This window comes from Quercus robur, chromosome 4 (genome assembly GCF_932294415.1).
Source record: "Quercus robur chromosome 4, dhQueRobu3.1, whole genome shotgun sequence".
NCBI lineage: Eukaryota > Viridiplantae > Streptophyta > Magnoliopsida > Fagales > Fagaceae > Quercus > Quercus robur.
The window spans coordinates 3432189-3448817 of NC_065537.1; the positions used below are offsets into that span (position 1 = coordinate 3432189).

At 33.7% G+C, this 16629-nt stretch overlaps 2 protein-coding genes across 2 annotated transcripts; both read right to left on the reverse strand.

Moving 5' to 3' along the window:
- Window positions 1–6469: 6469 nt before the first annotated feature.
- Window positions 6470–9369, reverse strand: LOC126720355 (zinc transporter 1-like). The gene is made up of 3 exons (XM_050422705.1): window positions 8415–9369; window positions 8085–8234; window positions 6470–6901 (listed from the first exon to the last, which is right to left on the reverse strand). The coding sequence occupies exons 1-3, from the start codon at window positions 9036–9038 to the stop codon at window positions 6596–6598; spliced, it is 1080 nt and encodes a 359-aa protein (XP_050278662.1). The 5' UTR covers window positions 9039–9369; the 3' UTR covers window positions 6470–6595.
- Window positions 9370–13871: 4502 nt separating this feature from the next.
- On the reverse strand, window positions 13872–16081 carry LOC126720357 (zinc transporter 1-like). The gene is made up of 4 exons (XM_050422707.1): window positions 15432–16081; window positions 15222–15359; window positions 14687–14836; window positions 13872–14366 (listed from the first exon to the last, which is right to left on the reverse strand). The coding sequence occupies exons 1-4, from the start codon at window positions 15903–15905 to the stop codon at window positions 14061–14063; spliced, it is 1068 nt and encodes a 355-aa protein (XP_050278664.1). The 5' UTR covers window positions 15906–16081; the 3' UTR covers window positions 13872–14060.
- Window positions 16082–16629: the final 548 nt, after the last annotated feature.

Genomic DNA, 16629 nt, shown 5'->3' on the forward strand with positions numbered 1-16629 from the left:
CTCAATACAACAATTATTATCCATATGCTTATAGCATTCTTAATATTTCCCTCCCCTTGAAAACACCTTACCCACAAGGTGTTGTTGTGAAATAGCATCTTCATCAAAGGAGATCTTCCAATGGACCAATACCTTAGTGATATTTTGATCACCATATTCAAGCATTTCTCTTTGACAAGCGGTCCCATGCACATGAAGGTTTCTTCTTCGTAGATCTTCAAACTTTGCTCAAATTCTTGAGCTTTCAATGGTTCTTCAATCTTCAAGGTCTCATTGATTCTTTGAACCTTGGAATGTTCTTGTATCCTCAAGACCTCATTTGATTCTAGAACCATTAAAATTGTTGGCGCTTGCATCTTGGATTCTTGGATCACTGACACTTGGATTGCCAATTCTTGAATCATAGACTCTTGAATTGAAGCCTCCATTGGTGCATCAAGAATTGGTTCTTATAAGATCATCATCACCTTCTTTGTTGGGTCTTTGGACTAAACTTCAAGGGCAGCGTGTACATGTATATCATCATCCACTTTGACACAAGAATCAACATCTCGGCTTGCAACAACAGCATTAGATTCTTGGAACTTGATTTGTTCTTCGAGTTTCATTGAATTAAGAGATTGTAATTCCTCTTCCGTCATGTTCTAGAAATCCTCTTGCAATCTTGAGAGCTCTTCATTCATGGCCTTGTTAGATTCAACCAAGACCTTAACTTTCTCTAAAACGACATTGTGAGATTCATACAAAGTCTTGACATCCTCTGAAACTTTTTTCACCACTTGCCGTAATCCTTTCCAAAGTTCTCTTTGGTTACATTCGTCTGTATCAAGATCAACGACTCTGATACCAATTGTTAGAAACCCGGTGGTTCCTGAGATTGATGAGAATTATAGGGAAATTGGTAGGAATTGTAGGGAAATTGACTTAATTCGAGGTAGTCACTCTCCATAGAGAAAGAAAGAGATTAAGACAGAGATGCACTAAGAAATTGATTTATTCCTTAATGATGGTAATGTGATTATACAAGTAGGTATTTATAGAACCATAAAACTATTTTGTTGGGCCATATGGCCTTATCCTAATGGTCCTATCATTCCTCATGTGAATTAATAATTCTAACATCTGCTAAGTGTGATTAACATGCTCGGAATTGTAACTAACTAACTAACTAGCTAAATCTACAACAATTATTATCCATATGCTTATAGCATTCTTAACAATGCTGGTTAATTAGATGGTATGAATTATAAAGTATAGACTATATATATATATATATATATATATATATTTATATAAACATGGTACACCAGTGCATAACAAGTATGAGTCAGCTTTGTAACGAGGATGATCATAATTCAATTTTCCAAAAAGAATTATAACCTTCTCTCCTCTCCTCATGTATGTGTGTTAAAATACTTAGTATTCTTAAAATAAATAAATAAATAATTCCAAAAAGAAGTGTGATGTCATTAATGAAGAAGGGGAATGTGTCATGGGAGGTGTAAGGACATCTCACAATTGCTACAACATTGTCCCTAACATTAAATTGTGTTGCAACTATGTTTAGACTATGTGCTCATTTATGAATAGTTTATTTAGTTTTTTGCTAAAAATGTGTTAAAGTATACTTGTACTTTGAAATTTTTTGAAAAAGTGAGGTTTTAAAAATTTGTACATAAAAACTAAAAACTAAAGCTGATGCCAAACATACTCTAATTGATGTTGAGTTATGGTATCAATGCCATGCCAGTAGCTAATAGCTACAAGTAGTTGGTGAAGATTTCAAAGGTTGAGGCTGTGCTTAGTTTGCCTAAGTTGGGAAAAGTTGAAAAGGTTGTTTGCGGTCCTTGCCAAATAGGAAAACATATTAGATCCCAACACCCAAAACTTCTGATGTGCTTACCACTAATCCTTTGGAGCTCTTGCATATTGAGGTTATTAGGTCTTCTAGAATAGAGAGCTTAGGAGGTAAGAGATATATCTTCACCCATTGTACTTGGGTAATCTTGCTAAGGGAGAAGTTAGAGGCTAGTGATAAAATCTAAGGCAAAAGAAGCAAAAGGGAAATTCTGCTTTTGTCTACAAAAATCTTGAGGGGCAAAGAATCATGAAAGGATGTGTTACATGTGTACATTAGGGAAACAAATGAAAAGAATGCAGCTTTCCTTCTTTTATACACACACACACACACGAGAATCATTAACTGTAAGCAAAGAGGTGATTGGTATGTCCCAATACGAAAGAATTCACATTTGGAAAGAGGCAATTCCAAGACTTATTGTCCCAGGTATTGCATATACAGAAAAGTAATTCTAGTGTCTATGGTTCAAGTTCGTCCATTAAAGAATGTTGGGTTATGTGAAGTCTAGTTGTATTTAATTCAGATTATGACCTGACCTATTATAAAAGTGATTTTGGGGGATATAAATACCGTTGCTTTAGACTAGGGTTTGAGGTTTTTTTTTGAGAGATGAAAAACTGTACTACAGTATCTTGTATTTTTCCTTGAAAATAATGAAATTATTACAACTTCATGGATGTAAGCAAATTGCCGAACCACGTAAATATTGTCTTGTGTGATTGTTTTCTTTGGCGCATATTTTTTTTTCTATTTTCATTTCTCACATATCTAGAAATTTGTGTATATTCTCTTCAAAGAGTGATGCAAATTCCTGCAAAAGTAACTGGGAATACTTATTTTCCAGTTACCACTTACCACTAACCTGACATTTTGCTTGTTAGGGTTTGAGTTTGTAGTGTTGGCAAACCATGGCAAATAGTAAGTCTTGTAAAGTTAGTGTTAAGTTTTTAGACCCCTGAAAACACAGTTTGTTTAATCTAATTTATTAGCCAAGTTGTTACCTAGATTAATTATTCAGATCTAGATTAAACATTCATCACACATATCATGCACATTGGAAAACTAAATAACACAAGATGTGATGACTCAGGAAAACTAATGAAACAAACTAGTTTCAAGGTAAAAACTTGCGGGGGAACGATCCCAAGAGAATAATCCACTATATCAAATTGAGATTTACAGTCAAGAATACTAATTCGTAGTAAATCTAATTACAGTTACCAAACCGAGCTCTGAACCCCTCAGACTTCTTTGAAGTGGACTTGCTCCAACATGAACCTCCAGTTCACGTCTTAATCTTCAGTACACTTGATAACTGAAGCTTGGCTGCAACTTTACTCCATCAGTACTTGTAATATGAGGGTGATCTCCGGTAGGTGCTTGAAAGAGTTTGAAGGTACAATCATTTTACAGATCTCAAAAGAGTAACTCTCCAATACTTGTAAAACGTGCTTTAGGGTTTTTCTTATATACCCAGTAGGTTTGGATTGAAACCCTAAACAATTCGCGGGCTGTTGAGCCTTAAAACAAATTATGCAGTTCGCGGTTCGATTGATCGAAGCTTTCTCTCGATCGTTCAAGCTAGTTAGATTTTCAATTATTATTTTTTCTGCAACTTGTATGTTCTTGAATCTTGACTTGTATCACTTTAAGCAATGTCTAAAACACTTCATAGACCCTAAGATCTAATTCTAGACAAGTTTGTGTTCTCGATTTGCCAACATACAAAGTATTTAGAACCTAAACATTTATTTCTAAATATTTAGAACCTAAAAGTTAGAATGTGTACTTCCAAGTCCAAGACAAAGATCCAAGCCCATGATAAGAAACATGTGAATCTGTTTTTTTGATTGGTACTCGATTCCTGTTCGACCTATCGAAACCATTTGATTGCCACTTAATTCCTGTTCAACTTTTCAAAAATCGTAAAATCAGCAAAAATTAACAAATGTGAAAAAGCCCACAACTTTTCAATTTCAAGCCCAATTCGTGATCTGTGTATGACGGTATTTAAAGAACATTATAAGCTAACTCTAAAGAGCTTTTAGAGAGAGAGAGAGAGAGAGAGAGAGAGAGAGAGAGAGAGAGAGAGAGAGAGAGAGAGAGGTGTCTCTTATGCCTCATTTTCTATATCTAGGTATCTATACCCAAAACTCTCTCATATCTATCGGTGGTATTCTTTAAAGAAACTCAAAATCCGGTGTTGTAGAAGTTTTTGCCTTATACTAGTCATCATAGCTGCTAGAAATTCAAATCTTCAATGAGATTTTGAAGTGTGTGGATTGGAGGTTCACATTATAGTGATTCCCTATAAGGGAAGTCTGTGGGATTCTGAGCTTAGTTTGGTAACTGAAGTTAGATTTACTATGAATATGGTTATTCTTGATTGTAAATCTCCATCTTATAGTGAAACTGTTACGTCAAGATTGATTAGGTCAATTCTTCAATGAGATTTTGAAGTGTGTGGATCGGAGGTTGTCTATGGGATTCTGAGCTCAGTTTGGTAACTGAAGTTAGATTTACTATGAATATGGTTATTCTTGATTGTAAATCTCCATCTTATAGTGAATCTGTTACCTCAAAATTGATTAGGTCAAGTCTTCTCATGTTTTTCCTGTAAAAATGGCTTGATTTCATTGGTTTCTTAAATCATCATATCCTATGTCATATTTTCCAGTGTACATGATATTGATACTTGTTTGTTTAACCTAAGGCTTTCATAATAGATTTAATTAACAACTTGACCTTAAAACTGGTTGAACACTGTTTTTGACATGGGTCTAAATCTAACACTCCTGAAGCCTATTGATTTTATTCTTTTGCACTAATATTGGTCTATACTCTTGCTCTTTTTAATTTAAATAAAAAAAAATTTGAGGGGGTATTTATTATATATCTTAATGGCATGGTATTTATGCTTTACTCTTTATTCCGCACAGTGACGTTGGAAGGATTAGGCTTTGAATAATGCAATGAAACTTTATGTGCTGCCATTGGATCAATGAAATAGAAGACAAACCATGTTTCCAATCAAGTCCTTGAAGTTACAAGTCAAGGAATATCATGCCCCATTTTATAAAATGTCCTAAAAGCCTTCAATATTCTTGCATTTGCCACTACTTTTGAGTTCCTCTTGGGATGGTCTTGAGAGAAGTACCCTGCTTTCTTGGACGCAAGAACAATGCTTTTAGATTGTAAGGGTGGTAATTATATGGTCGATAAAGTAGATAACATGGAAGCATGCATCTTAGAGAGAGAGATGCAAAAAGTTAAAATTATGCAATAAAATTGCAATGCAATACTTTAAAAAAAAAAAAAAGGGGGGGGGGGGGGGGGGGGGGGGCGGTGGTGAAGCCTTGATATTATGCGACATCCTAAAATTTCATAGCCTTCAAATGTTGATTCAGAACTAGAGATTTTGAACGTGAAAGTAGTTGAGACTTGAGATACATTTTCCATTGTGAAATTGTAGATATATTTCACCAAAAAGAATAAGGCAATCTGATGGGATAGCACCTGCTAGTTGATAGTATAGTGGGGTGGGCCTTGCACGTCATTGATGAAATTACCTGCTCATCTAGGGTGACTACAGTATCACCATTTTGTATATATGGAGGAGCACCTTGAAGGGTCACAAACCAAAGTAATTTATGCAAAATAAACAAATAGAAAAAAGTATTCCTTTTTGCGTTATTTACATATATAGGCATGTTATCTATATGTTTGGATAGGAAAGAGGAGAGGAGAAAAGATGGAAAGGAGTAAACCATTTTTTCTTCTCATCTCTCTCTTCATATATATTCATCCAAACATAATGTGTCTTTATTGAGATCGATATATTAAAGAGGTAGCAATATATTTTTGACTTTAGATATATACTTTAATGAGAACTAAAGCTAATAGTATTGTGGGTTCTAGTTAGCTCAATTAGTAAAGTCTTTGATGGTTAAATATGAAATCTAAGACTCAATTCCCGCCTACACCAAAAACTGATTGGTGTCTTAGTCTGATGATATCATCAAGAGTAGATGTCATAGATTGAAACTCTCAAAAAAAAAAAAAAAAAAAAACAAAAACAAAAACAAAACAAAACAAAAAACAAAAAACTAATAGTCTTATAACTCAACACCATCTACTCTCTTTTATTAAGACAACAAACCCCTCTCTCCTGGTATTCTAACTATTGAATATATATGGAAAAGAAAAAGAAAAAAAAACTGAAGAATATACCTAAGCTCAAAACATTGACTTGGACTAATATAACTCTTAGACAACTTAGATGTCAAAGAGTCGAAGTGGGTGGCAAGAGAGGATTGAATTGTGTATGAAAAGAAAAAGAATCTGACAGAGTATTCCTTTTGAGGTTAACTTGAGATTAGATTACATATAGAAACTCTATCCGATCCTTCTTCTTACTTAAAAAAATAAAAGAAAGTTGACTAGTTTTAGAACAATTTTAAATGAAAATGTTGTGGTTAATATGATGCAAGACAAGGCTGTATGGTAAGGCAGTCGATTAAAGAACAACTATGCACTTTTTTGTAATGCCAAAATAAACAGATAAAATATTTTGTATGCTATGTACTTTGTTTCCTTTCTTGGTCAGACTTGTAATGGACATACTTATCCCGCAAAAAAGGATTTGTGATATTATTTTGTTGTGCCATTTCTTAAATAAAAAAAGCAGTAACAGTCAAAATTAACTTTTATAGCAAAATACATGGTGCACAAAATTCAAGCCCATTTGGCCAAGACAGACATGCAACCAGCCCCTAGAAGAAGTGATGCATTTGCTCCAAATTGGATCCTCAAGCTGTTTTGCACTCTTGGGTTCATGAAATCTGCTGCTAGTAGGTCAACAAGTGCCATGTAAATCAAAATCCCAGCTGATGCAGCATCGAAAATCCCTTCAACAATCAGAGATGTTGGGCCATTCTCATTGTAAACACTTGATATTCCAATACCAATTGCAATTCCCACAGGTGTTGTGAGGGAGAAAAATGTTCCCATTATTGCTGCAGACCGAGTCTTGAATTGTGCCTACATTTTAAAAAAAAATTTGCTAAAGTTAGAGATTATGAAAAAACAACTAAAACATATCTTAGTACCAAGAGTCATGCTTGGTTGACAAATATTCTCACATTCTTTAATTTTCATAATTTTCTGTGATAGAAGTAATATTATTTTGATATGGGTCCACATCTAATATCATATTTTTTAACACTAAGGGCCTGTTTAGTTTCAAAAAGTGGTCTATCCACTTTTCATTTTTTGTATTCTATATTCAAATCCTAAATTTGAATATAGAAAAATACAATCATTTTCACATTTAGTAGTGTTTGGTAAGTTGTTTTGAATACATAATTTGATTATAGAATATATCATACCCGAGTTTAGTCATTGTTTTCTATTAAAAAAAAATGTAACTTTTTTCTCACTCACACACATCATATCACTCAAAAAAAATGTTTTCACAATATTCACGAATATGTCACTGTATTCATATTCATAGAAAACGAAAACGTTGAAGAATTGTATTCATTTTCTATATTCAAATCCACTTTTTTTGAAAACTAAAAATGATTATTGAGTACAAAAACACAACCAAACCAGTTTTTTGGTGGTCGATCCCACAAATAATTGAAATTGAATACTGAAAACACCACTTTTTTCTCTTAACCAAATAGGACCTAAGCATAGCATGCCATCCCCGTGCGAAAGATAGAGAAAAATTTCGTTGACTCTAACTTGTTGTAGTATGAAATTAAATGTTATACAAATTGTGTTAGTTTGATGAAAAGTTGACGGTAGATAGGGTACATATTATAGACTTCATATTCTATGAATTGATTTTTTTTTTTTTTTTTTCTTCTTCTTCTGTAAACATTATGTAATATGACTGTGTGAAAGTTGACTAGTTGGATGTACGGCGAGCTTCATTTTGAGTTGGCACTTCAAAAGATTTTATTACTTGTTAGCATTAACAATTATTAAATAAATGGTTATGTGCCCATTCTTTAAGTTGAATGCCATAAACTAATTTAAAAAAAAAGGTTTGAATGCTATAAAGTACTAAACTTGTCATATAGAATTCAAGGATGCAGAATTGTTAAATGCAACTGGTTCTCAATTTTCTCTATTAAAAGAGCCCCACTAGACCACTTTGAGAGGTCATGAATATAGAATAAAAATGAATAAAAATAAAAAGAAAGAAATCTGATACCTGAGAAATGCAACCACCAAGTCCCATTCCCTCAAAAAATTGATGGAAAGACAGTGCTGCTAGTAGAGGCTTTATTGTCTGAGGGCTTTGAGAAGAACCCAATGATATTCCAATTATCACTGAATGAGCCACAATTCCTAACTCCAACACCTAAAAAACACACCCACCAAATTTTAATCAAACTCTGAAATACCCATCAGTCAATATCATCCAATAACGACAACCAAAGTTATAGATCCTCAACAGATTAATTAAATTCCATTATTCTTTATTCTGTTTATCCAAAATCATACAATATCACCCAAGAATGAATTTAAAATTAAACCTTACTTGTGATATAACACGAAAACGGATTAGCTCGGCAAGATTCGAGTCCTCGGGATTGGTGGCTGAACCATGAGCATGACCGTGTGTGGCATGTGTATGCACATGCACATGTCCCTGATGTTCTTCATTCATCTCTTCATCCACAACATTCACCTGCTTAGAGTTATTGTAGTGCAGCCTCTTATAAAACCCAGTTGCCAATGAGTCCACCATTAATGTTCCTATAGCAGACATCATGGCAATGAAGCCGGTGAAAGGGAATTTTCCCCATGGATTTTCATCAAGGCATGGTGATGTTAAACTTGTGAATGCATCCGGTAGTATGTGAATGAACCCGGTTGCTAGAATTACACCAGCTGCAAAGGCCTTAATCATGAAAAAGATGTCATGTTCAGGCCTTAGAGTTGGAATTTTCTTGCCCAGCAATGGAATGCTTACTCCCACAGCACCTGCAAGAAGAATTAAAGCTATTGAACCTACTTTATATTTAAGTGCAACACTTTTGTTGTTCTTTGTGGCCTCAGCATCACATGTACAATCTCCAGAAACTATAGTGGGGAGGACAAAAACAATTAGAAGAAACAACAACTTCAAGATGTTGGAAAAACAAGGTTGAAAGTTATACATGGTGTATTGGTGTGTGAGAGAAAGAGAGTAGTAGGTTAAGGAAGAGGAAAGATTGTCAAATATATTTGTTCTTTGATAATGGCTTGAGTTTTGTACTTTTATAGCAAATGAAAAAGAAGCTGCAATGTGGGTTGTTTGAAATCATTGGATGGTTCAATTGAAAAACAGTAGAGAATAAATCAATGGATGGCTGATAATAAGCCAAGCATCTTATATATATAGTCAATACCAACATAAAAATAAATGAACATAGGCTTTGCTCAAAACTCTTCTCAAGTAGCTACTAGCTAGGTTAGCATTGTGTCATTCATGTGGCTTGTCAGCATGTGTTGGATGGCCTGGAATTAAGTATCCCATATGCATAATGGATTTACATGGAAAGCAAATCTTGATCATCGATCAGCAAGGTTGGTAAGGGACCAGTACTATCTTTCATGTGGACCAATTTACATACTATAGACAAATTATTGTGAAAATCAAATTAAAAAGAGTGATTTAAGTACCCAATTTATTTTTGTTATGGTAGGTATTGTTGTGACATTTCATATGTTCATCTTTATAAACGATTTTTGTAGTAGGTATTGTAGTGACATTTCATATATTTATCTTTATACACGATTTTTGTAGGTTTTTTTAGGTTCAATTGGTAAAGTTTTGTTCCCTCGAATATAGGATTAGATCTTGCATGCACAAAAATGAAATTCATTGATGTTTTAGTATGATAATAAATAACAATCATGGGATTGAATCTTGCTTATATGGTACAAAATCAATTGGTCTTTTGGCCTAATTGGAAAAAAAAATTATTAAGCTTGATAGTAATAACAATTATCATGGATCATATTGCATCTATTAAAAAAAATTCTTTATACACAATTTTGAGTTAATACATTTACAATATGTTTGTTTTTAAACCCTTGAACACAATGTTTAACATGATTTTATTGCCAAGTTGTTAAGTCAATTATGCAGATATTAGGTTAAACATAAATCTATCATATCATATAGTGGAAAAGTAAATAAAACGCAGATATGATGACCTGAGAAAACCAATGAAATAAACCAATTTCAAGGTAAAAAAAAACATGAAGGGACCAATCCCAAGAAGAACAATCCACTGTAACAAATAGAAGTTTACAGTCAAGAATATTTAATTCACAGTAAATTTAACTATGATTATCAAACCTAGCTTTGAAACTCTCAGATTTTTTTAATGTGGATCTACCCTAACATTGACCTCCAATTCATGCCTTTGATCTTCAGTACACTTGATATCTGAAGCTTAGGCTGCAACTTTGTTTCATTGGTACTTGTGAAATAATTGATCTCTAGTAGATGCTTGAAAGAGTAGAAGAGTAGCTCTCCAAAACTTGAAAAACATGCTTTAGGGTTTTCCTTATATACCAAGTAAATCTGGATTGAAACCCTAAACATTTAATGGGCTAACGAGCTTTAATAAAAATCTGCACAAGGAGTTGATTAACACCAGAATTTTTGTTTGGATTAAAGTTAAAATGGAGAGTAGATTAGAATGGACCGAAAATAGTGTTTGGAAGGAGAAAAGGCTACACGGCAATATTTTGAAAAGTTATGAGGATATTATAGTCATGTAAAGAAGCAGTAGAGCACAAGGAAGGTGATGATGAGATCAAATAAAGGAATGATGGTGAAAGAGAATTGTTAGAATAGGATAATTTATTAGCTTTACTAAAGTAGTTGAGAGATGATACATTCAAGCAAAAAGCAATGGCAAAAATGTAGACACAATGTTGTCATGCAAACTCCTTATTCAAGGTCATTCAGCTTAGATTGCATAGTTATGTTGCCTCGTTTAACAAAAGTCAATCCAAATATGTCGATATAATGTGTTCTTTCCCTTACTGCAGTCCACTGCTTAGTAGTCCTAAATTATAAGATAATGCCAACTTTTTGTTTTATTCTCTCTTTTGCATTAGATAGTGCTTTGTGCTTACTTGGTCGTGGCAGAGAAGGGCACGTCTTTTCAACTATTTCTTAAAGAAAAAGTAAACAAGTTATATTTTTTTTCCTGTACATTGCATTTCCTTCAACTTAATAGGGTTAAAAAAAATTTTACAACTTTTATCATAATTCGTCATATGACAAATTATGAGTGGTGAAGATGTGGACCTACCTTTTGACCTTCACCATTCACAGCTTGTCATGTAACAAGTTGTGGTAATAGTTATAAAATTTTTTGTATCCCTAACATTTTCTATTTTATACACAATACATAAATGTTAAAGCATTTTTTTTAAGCACACCCCTAAACAATTCTCCAAAAAAAAAAATTTTTGAATTTTTTCCTATTTAATATAAATTTTTTATTTTTTTTATTTTTATTTTTTTACTGGTCTTCTCAAACTAAGAAAAAGTTACTTATATGAACCTATTATGAGACCGTAATATGAGACATCTCTCTCACAATATATGAATCTTATAGGTGAATGCACTAAATGCTTGAGGAATACATGAATCTTATAAGTCTTTATATGAACTTATTATAAGACCGTAACATGAGACACCTCTCACACAACACATGAATCTTATAGGTGAATGCACCAAATATTTGAGGAATACATGAATCTTATAAGTGAATGCACCAAATGCTTGAGGAATACGACACAAGGTTAAATGCTTTTGTTGAGAGTTGAGAGTTATAGTGGCTCTCCACGTTTAAGCAATTAAAAAATTTGTCTATTAGTTTAATTACATGTATGTATATCTTGTCTTGCTCCGCAAAAATTGGACAAAAAGAGTGCAAAAAACTCATCTGTTAGAGATGCCTTTTTTAACTTAACTCTTGATAACTTATCCCCCCAAACCCCACCACTAAAAAAAGAAAAGAATAGAGCCCTTAACTCATGATAAGTGAGTTCAAAAGTAATGAGAGAATTATATTAGCAGAGAAATTCTTCGTGCATTAATTAAACACAAATTAGTAAGAGATAATAATATCTGTCATTAAAAAGTCATAGTATTATCTGTTTAATCTTTTGGTAAGAGTTGACACATTAAGTCTTTACCGTGGCACCTGCATGAACAAGAGGGACTATCTCTCATGGATGATTAAACCACGAGTCAAATTTTCAAGAATAAAGAGTTTTAGAACAAAGTCAACCTTCATTAAGAATCTCTTAATTTAACTATCATATCTTAATGTTTTCATCCAAGATGTTCAATATTTAAATCTCCTTTCAACCACTGCGCATCCTTGGTGCAGTGGTCATTCCATAAATATAAATGCTTGTAAGGTGTGGGGGGCAAGAGCCGAGGTTCAAGTCTCTAAGAAGGAACTTTATACACATATACAATTAGATTATGTTAGAATAGAAATTCTATCTTGTATCAAAAATAAAAAAAATCTCCTTTCAACTATTAGATTATTAAAATAAATAAATAAAGCTTACCTAAATGAGCATTGGAAAATGAAAACGCTACAAGACCCATCATGAGCCATTGACAAAACTTTTATATATAGTTTGCCAATGTTATTTTTTATAAATAATTTTTTTGGCGAACCAAATAAATATTGTATTAAATACTCGCTAATTTTTGCAGGATAATATTTAATACTCACTAAACATATCTGTAATGAGACTATGAGTGCCTAAAACGTAGGAAATTTACTTACTAGAAATATGAAAATCGTACGGATTGCTTAAAACAGGAGAATAAGCTCAATATGAATGGGATTGGAATATAAATATAATTGAAAAAAACTATATAATTTTTCTTTGTACGTTCACCATAGAAGTAGTTAAAGAATTCAATCAAAGTTTATGAAAGAAAATTAATAAATAAACAACATTAAATTTTAATGAAATAAGTTAATAATGAATACCATTTTTATAGAATCAAATTATTGAATTCCTTACCTAATTAATGCAAGAAGAAAAGGGAGATTGAAAAATTAAATAAAAGTACTTCTCCAGTAACTAAAATTAACAAATTAAGATGAAATTGAAAATAAAAATAAAACCCTTTCTATCTAGCTATACATTTCCCTATATGGCGTCTTATCTAATGACACTTGTAAGAACACGTTCCGCAACGAACCGCGGTAGTGTTGGGTTCGCACGTGTATGGGCCCAGACAATATCATTTGTAGAGAGTGGGTTCGAAAGGCTAGGCCTCGGTTACCCAGCGGTGGGTTTTTGTGGTGCTCTTATGTGATTGAGGTGTCTTCATCCTTGGAGTTTTTCTCCTGGAGGTGGACTAGGAGGCCCTTCCTTTTTGGCCAGTCTTCCCCACCTGGTCTCCAGATTACTTATTTTTTCTTTTATACTAGCCTGCGTTCACTTTCCTTCGTCCACGTGTAGGGTCGACCTTTCCGAGACTGATACTTGTCCCGTCAGTCCAAGTCCAAAGTTGTTGGGAGTGGTTGATAAAGCTAAAGAGTACGACTCTGATAGGTGCAGAGCTATGTATGGGGAAGGTAGTAAGAGCAGCCTTTCCTAGATATTTTAGATTTCCTTTCAAGTTTGTCCCTATACCGTTTTTGCCCCTCTTCTTGGTGGAGCTCTGGGTCAGCCGAGGACTGCACTGTCCTTGGCTGTTTCTCCGGGCCAATTTGTGATTTACGTTATTGAGTTTGGACTATAACCTTCTTCGGCTTGGGCCTTAGGGCTCCCCATGAATAAGTGGGCCTGGCCCATAAATTGTTGGGCCCCACAACACTATATATGTAAAATATTCTTACCATGGACGAACTAGGCTGAAACAAAAATAGATATAAAAATAAATAAATTTTCTCTAAAAAAAAAAAAGTTGTAAACTAAAGACAAAGAGTGTAGGATGAGGTAATCAAGTGAATAAATAAATAAAACCATTTATTATTTATTGTAATGGAATTTTCTTTTCTTTTGATTTATCTCAAATTTGATATGTTCCTTTGAGTTATTTATGGTATTGTGTCAACAAAACAATCAGGAAGTTGCACAAAAAAAACTATATCAAGACAAGTACAACATAATAATGTAAAGACTATATAGTGCTTAAGAATCAAGCCCATTTTGCTATGAGTGACATAAATCCAGCCCCTAGAAGAAGTGAGATATTGGACCACAATTGGATCTTCACATTTTTTTGCAGTCTTGGGTTCATGAAATCTGCTGCTAATAGGTCAACAAGTGCCATATATATGAGAATCCCAGCAGCAAGAGCATTGAAAGTCCCTTCAATAATTAGAGCAGTTGGGCTATTATCTTTGTAAGTGCTTGCTACTCCAATTCCGATTGCAATTCCCAGTGGGGTTGTGAGAGAGAAAAATAATGACATTATTGCCGCAGATTTGGACTTGAATTTAGCCTACATAGCCAATAATTAACACAAGGAAGCAAGTGTTAATCAATAATTCAATCGATTTGAGGTGAGCCGATCAATTTGACCTTTTAGAATTATTATAATGTTAAACCAACATCTCGTTTAGGTTAAAAGATAGATTATTTTATCTATTAATAACAACAATGATAGAAATGAGGATGTGATCATTATGAAGACATTTCGCAACACTCAAAACTATAACTAATATTAAAAAAGTCAGAACTGCCTAACATTATTTTCAAAACCCAATTTTCTAATTGGAAAGAGCAACAATTTGAGGCTACGGCTTAAGCATTGTGTTATACCTGAGCGATGCAGCCACCAAGCCCTACACCCTCAAAAAATTGATGGAATGACAATGCTACTAGAAGAGGCCTTATTGTAGAAACGCTTTGATTAGCACCCAAATCCACTCCAATAATTACTGAATGAAAAATAATTCCTAATTCCAATACCTTGAGAGAGAGAGAAAAAAAAAAAAAAAAAAAAAAACCAATCAAAGTAAGAAATCATATGAAATACATTGGATTGCATTTGGACTTGAGGATTTAAAATCAAGGATTTGATGAACAATTTGTTAACATCAATAGCTTGATGTAAATTTAACAACACATTATCATATGAGTTTTGAACATTTTTTTCAAAGAAAATCACTTGTGACATTATGAATTTGAATTGGCATATTAATAAAGGTGAAATCCATATATAATTTCATTCTTTATTAATTGAAAGCAATCAAACTAGAGAGTAAATTCCATTTTTTTTTTCTTTGGATTCCTCTATCCAAACAAACCATTGGGAAAGATTAGAGCAAAAAATGAATTTGTAAGTTGCCAATACTTGTGCTATAACACGACGACGGGTTAATTCTGTTCCTTCAGAAGGGATGACCGAGCCATGAGCGTGACCATGTGTGGCATGTGTATGAACATGTAAATGACCTTCATGCTCATCTTCTTTTTCCTCATCTGCACCTGCCTGCATTTGTTATAATGTAATTAAAGAAAAAGTTATTGTATAATATTTTGGTAGTTTAATTAAGCACATCACCTGTTTAATCAAGTGCATCCTATTAAAATAACTAGTGGCATACGCATCCACCATTAATGTTCCAATAGATGACAACATTGCAAAGAAACCTGTGAAGGGAAAATTGCCCCATGGATTTTGATTTAGGCATGGTGAAGTCAAGCGTGAAAAAGCATCCGGTAGTACATGAATGAACCCGGTTGCTAGAATCACACCGGCTGCAAAGGCCTTGATTACGAAAAAGAAATCATTTTCTGGCCTTAGAGCTTTAATTTTCTTGCCCAGCAATGGAATGCTTACCCCCACAGCACTAGCAACAAGAATGGAAGCTATTGCACCCAGTTTATATTTAAGTGCTGTGCTATTGTCACTCTGTGTGCTCCCGGAATCGGTACACCCACAATCACCATATGTAGTAGGGAGGAATAGAACAAGAAGAAATAGCAAATTCAGGATATAAGTACTGAAAGAAGAAACTTGAAAATTAATCATCATGAAACTCAAGGGAAAATGAGAGAAGAAAATTTGCTTAGAAAGCTTTTGAGATTTTGGTTCTTTAAGAAAGCAGGCTGAGTTTACTTCTTATCATAAAGGAGAAGGATGTACTGGTTGACTCTTAATCACTGGTTCGTTGTTGTTGAATTAGTCGTTTAAGAAAAATAATTTAGTTGTTTAAGCAAAAAATAAATCACTTGGTGATGATGATAGAGAGCATGAGGACATCTTGTAAGGTCAACGATAACACAAAATAGAAATGTAGATAGGTAAATAGGGCTATTAGAAATATAGGTTTTGCACATGTACTCGTCTTTAGAACCTAACTCAGATGAGGAATGAAGAGACAAGCTAGTTAAATGGGTGACATTGATTAAACCAATGTTTTGTGAATGTCAAGATCGCTTATTAAATCCTAGCAATGCAAATATGTCTAGGTTTTATCTGCCAGAAATGTCTGACTCCCATTCCTAGGAAAATCATCTATCTAAATAATGCATTAAGTTTATATAATTCGTAATTGTTTACATTTGTGGGGTCCAATAATCGACGGGCCAGGCCCGTTTGCTGAAGAAGGGTCCAAAGGCCCATGCCTAAAAAGGTCATGGCCAGAGTTCAAGAATAGTGTGGCCCAATTGGCCCGGAGAAGCAGCCGAGGACAGTGCAGTCCTCGGCTGACCCAAGAAAAAGGGCAGAAAGGTAAAGGGGCATGCTCGAAGGGGAA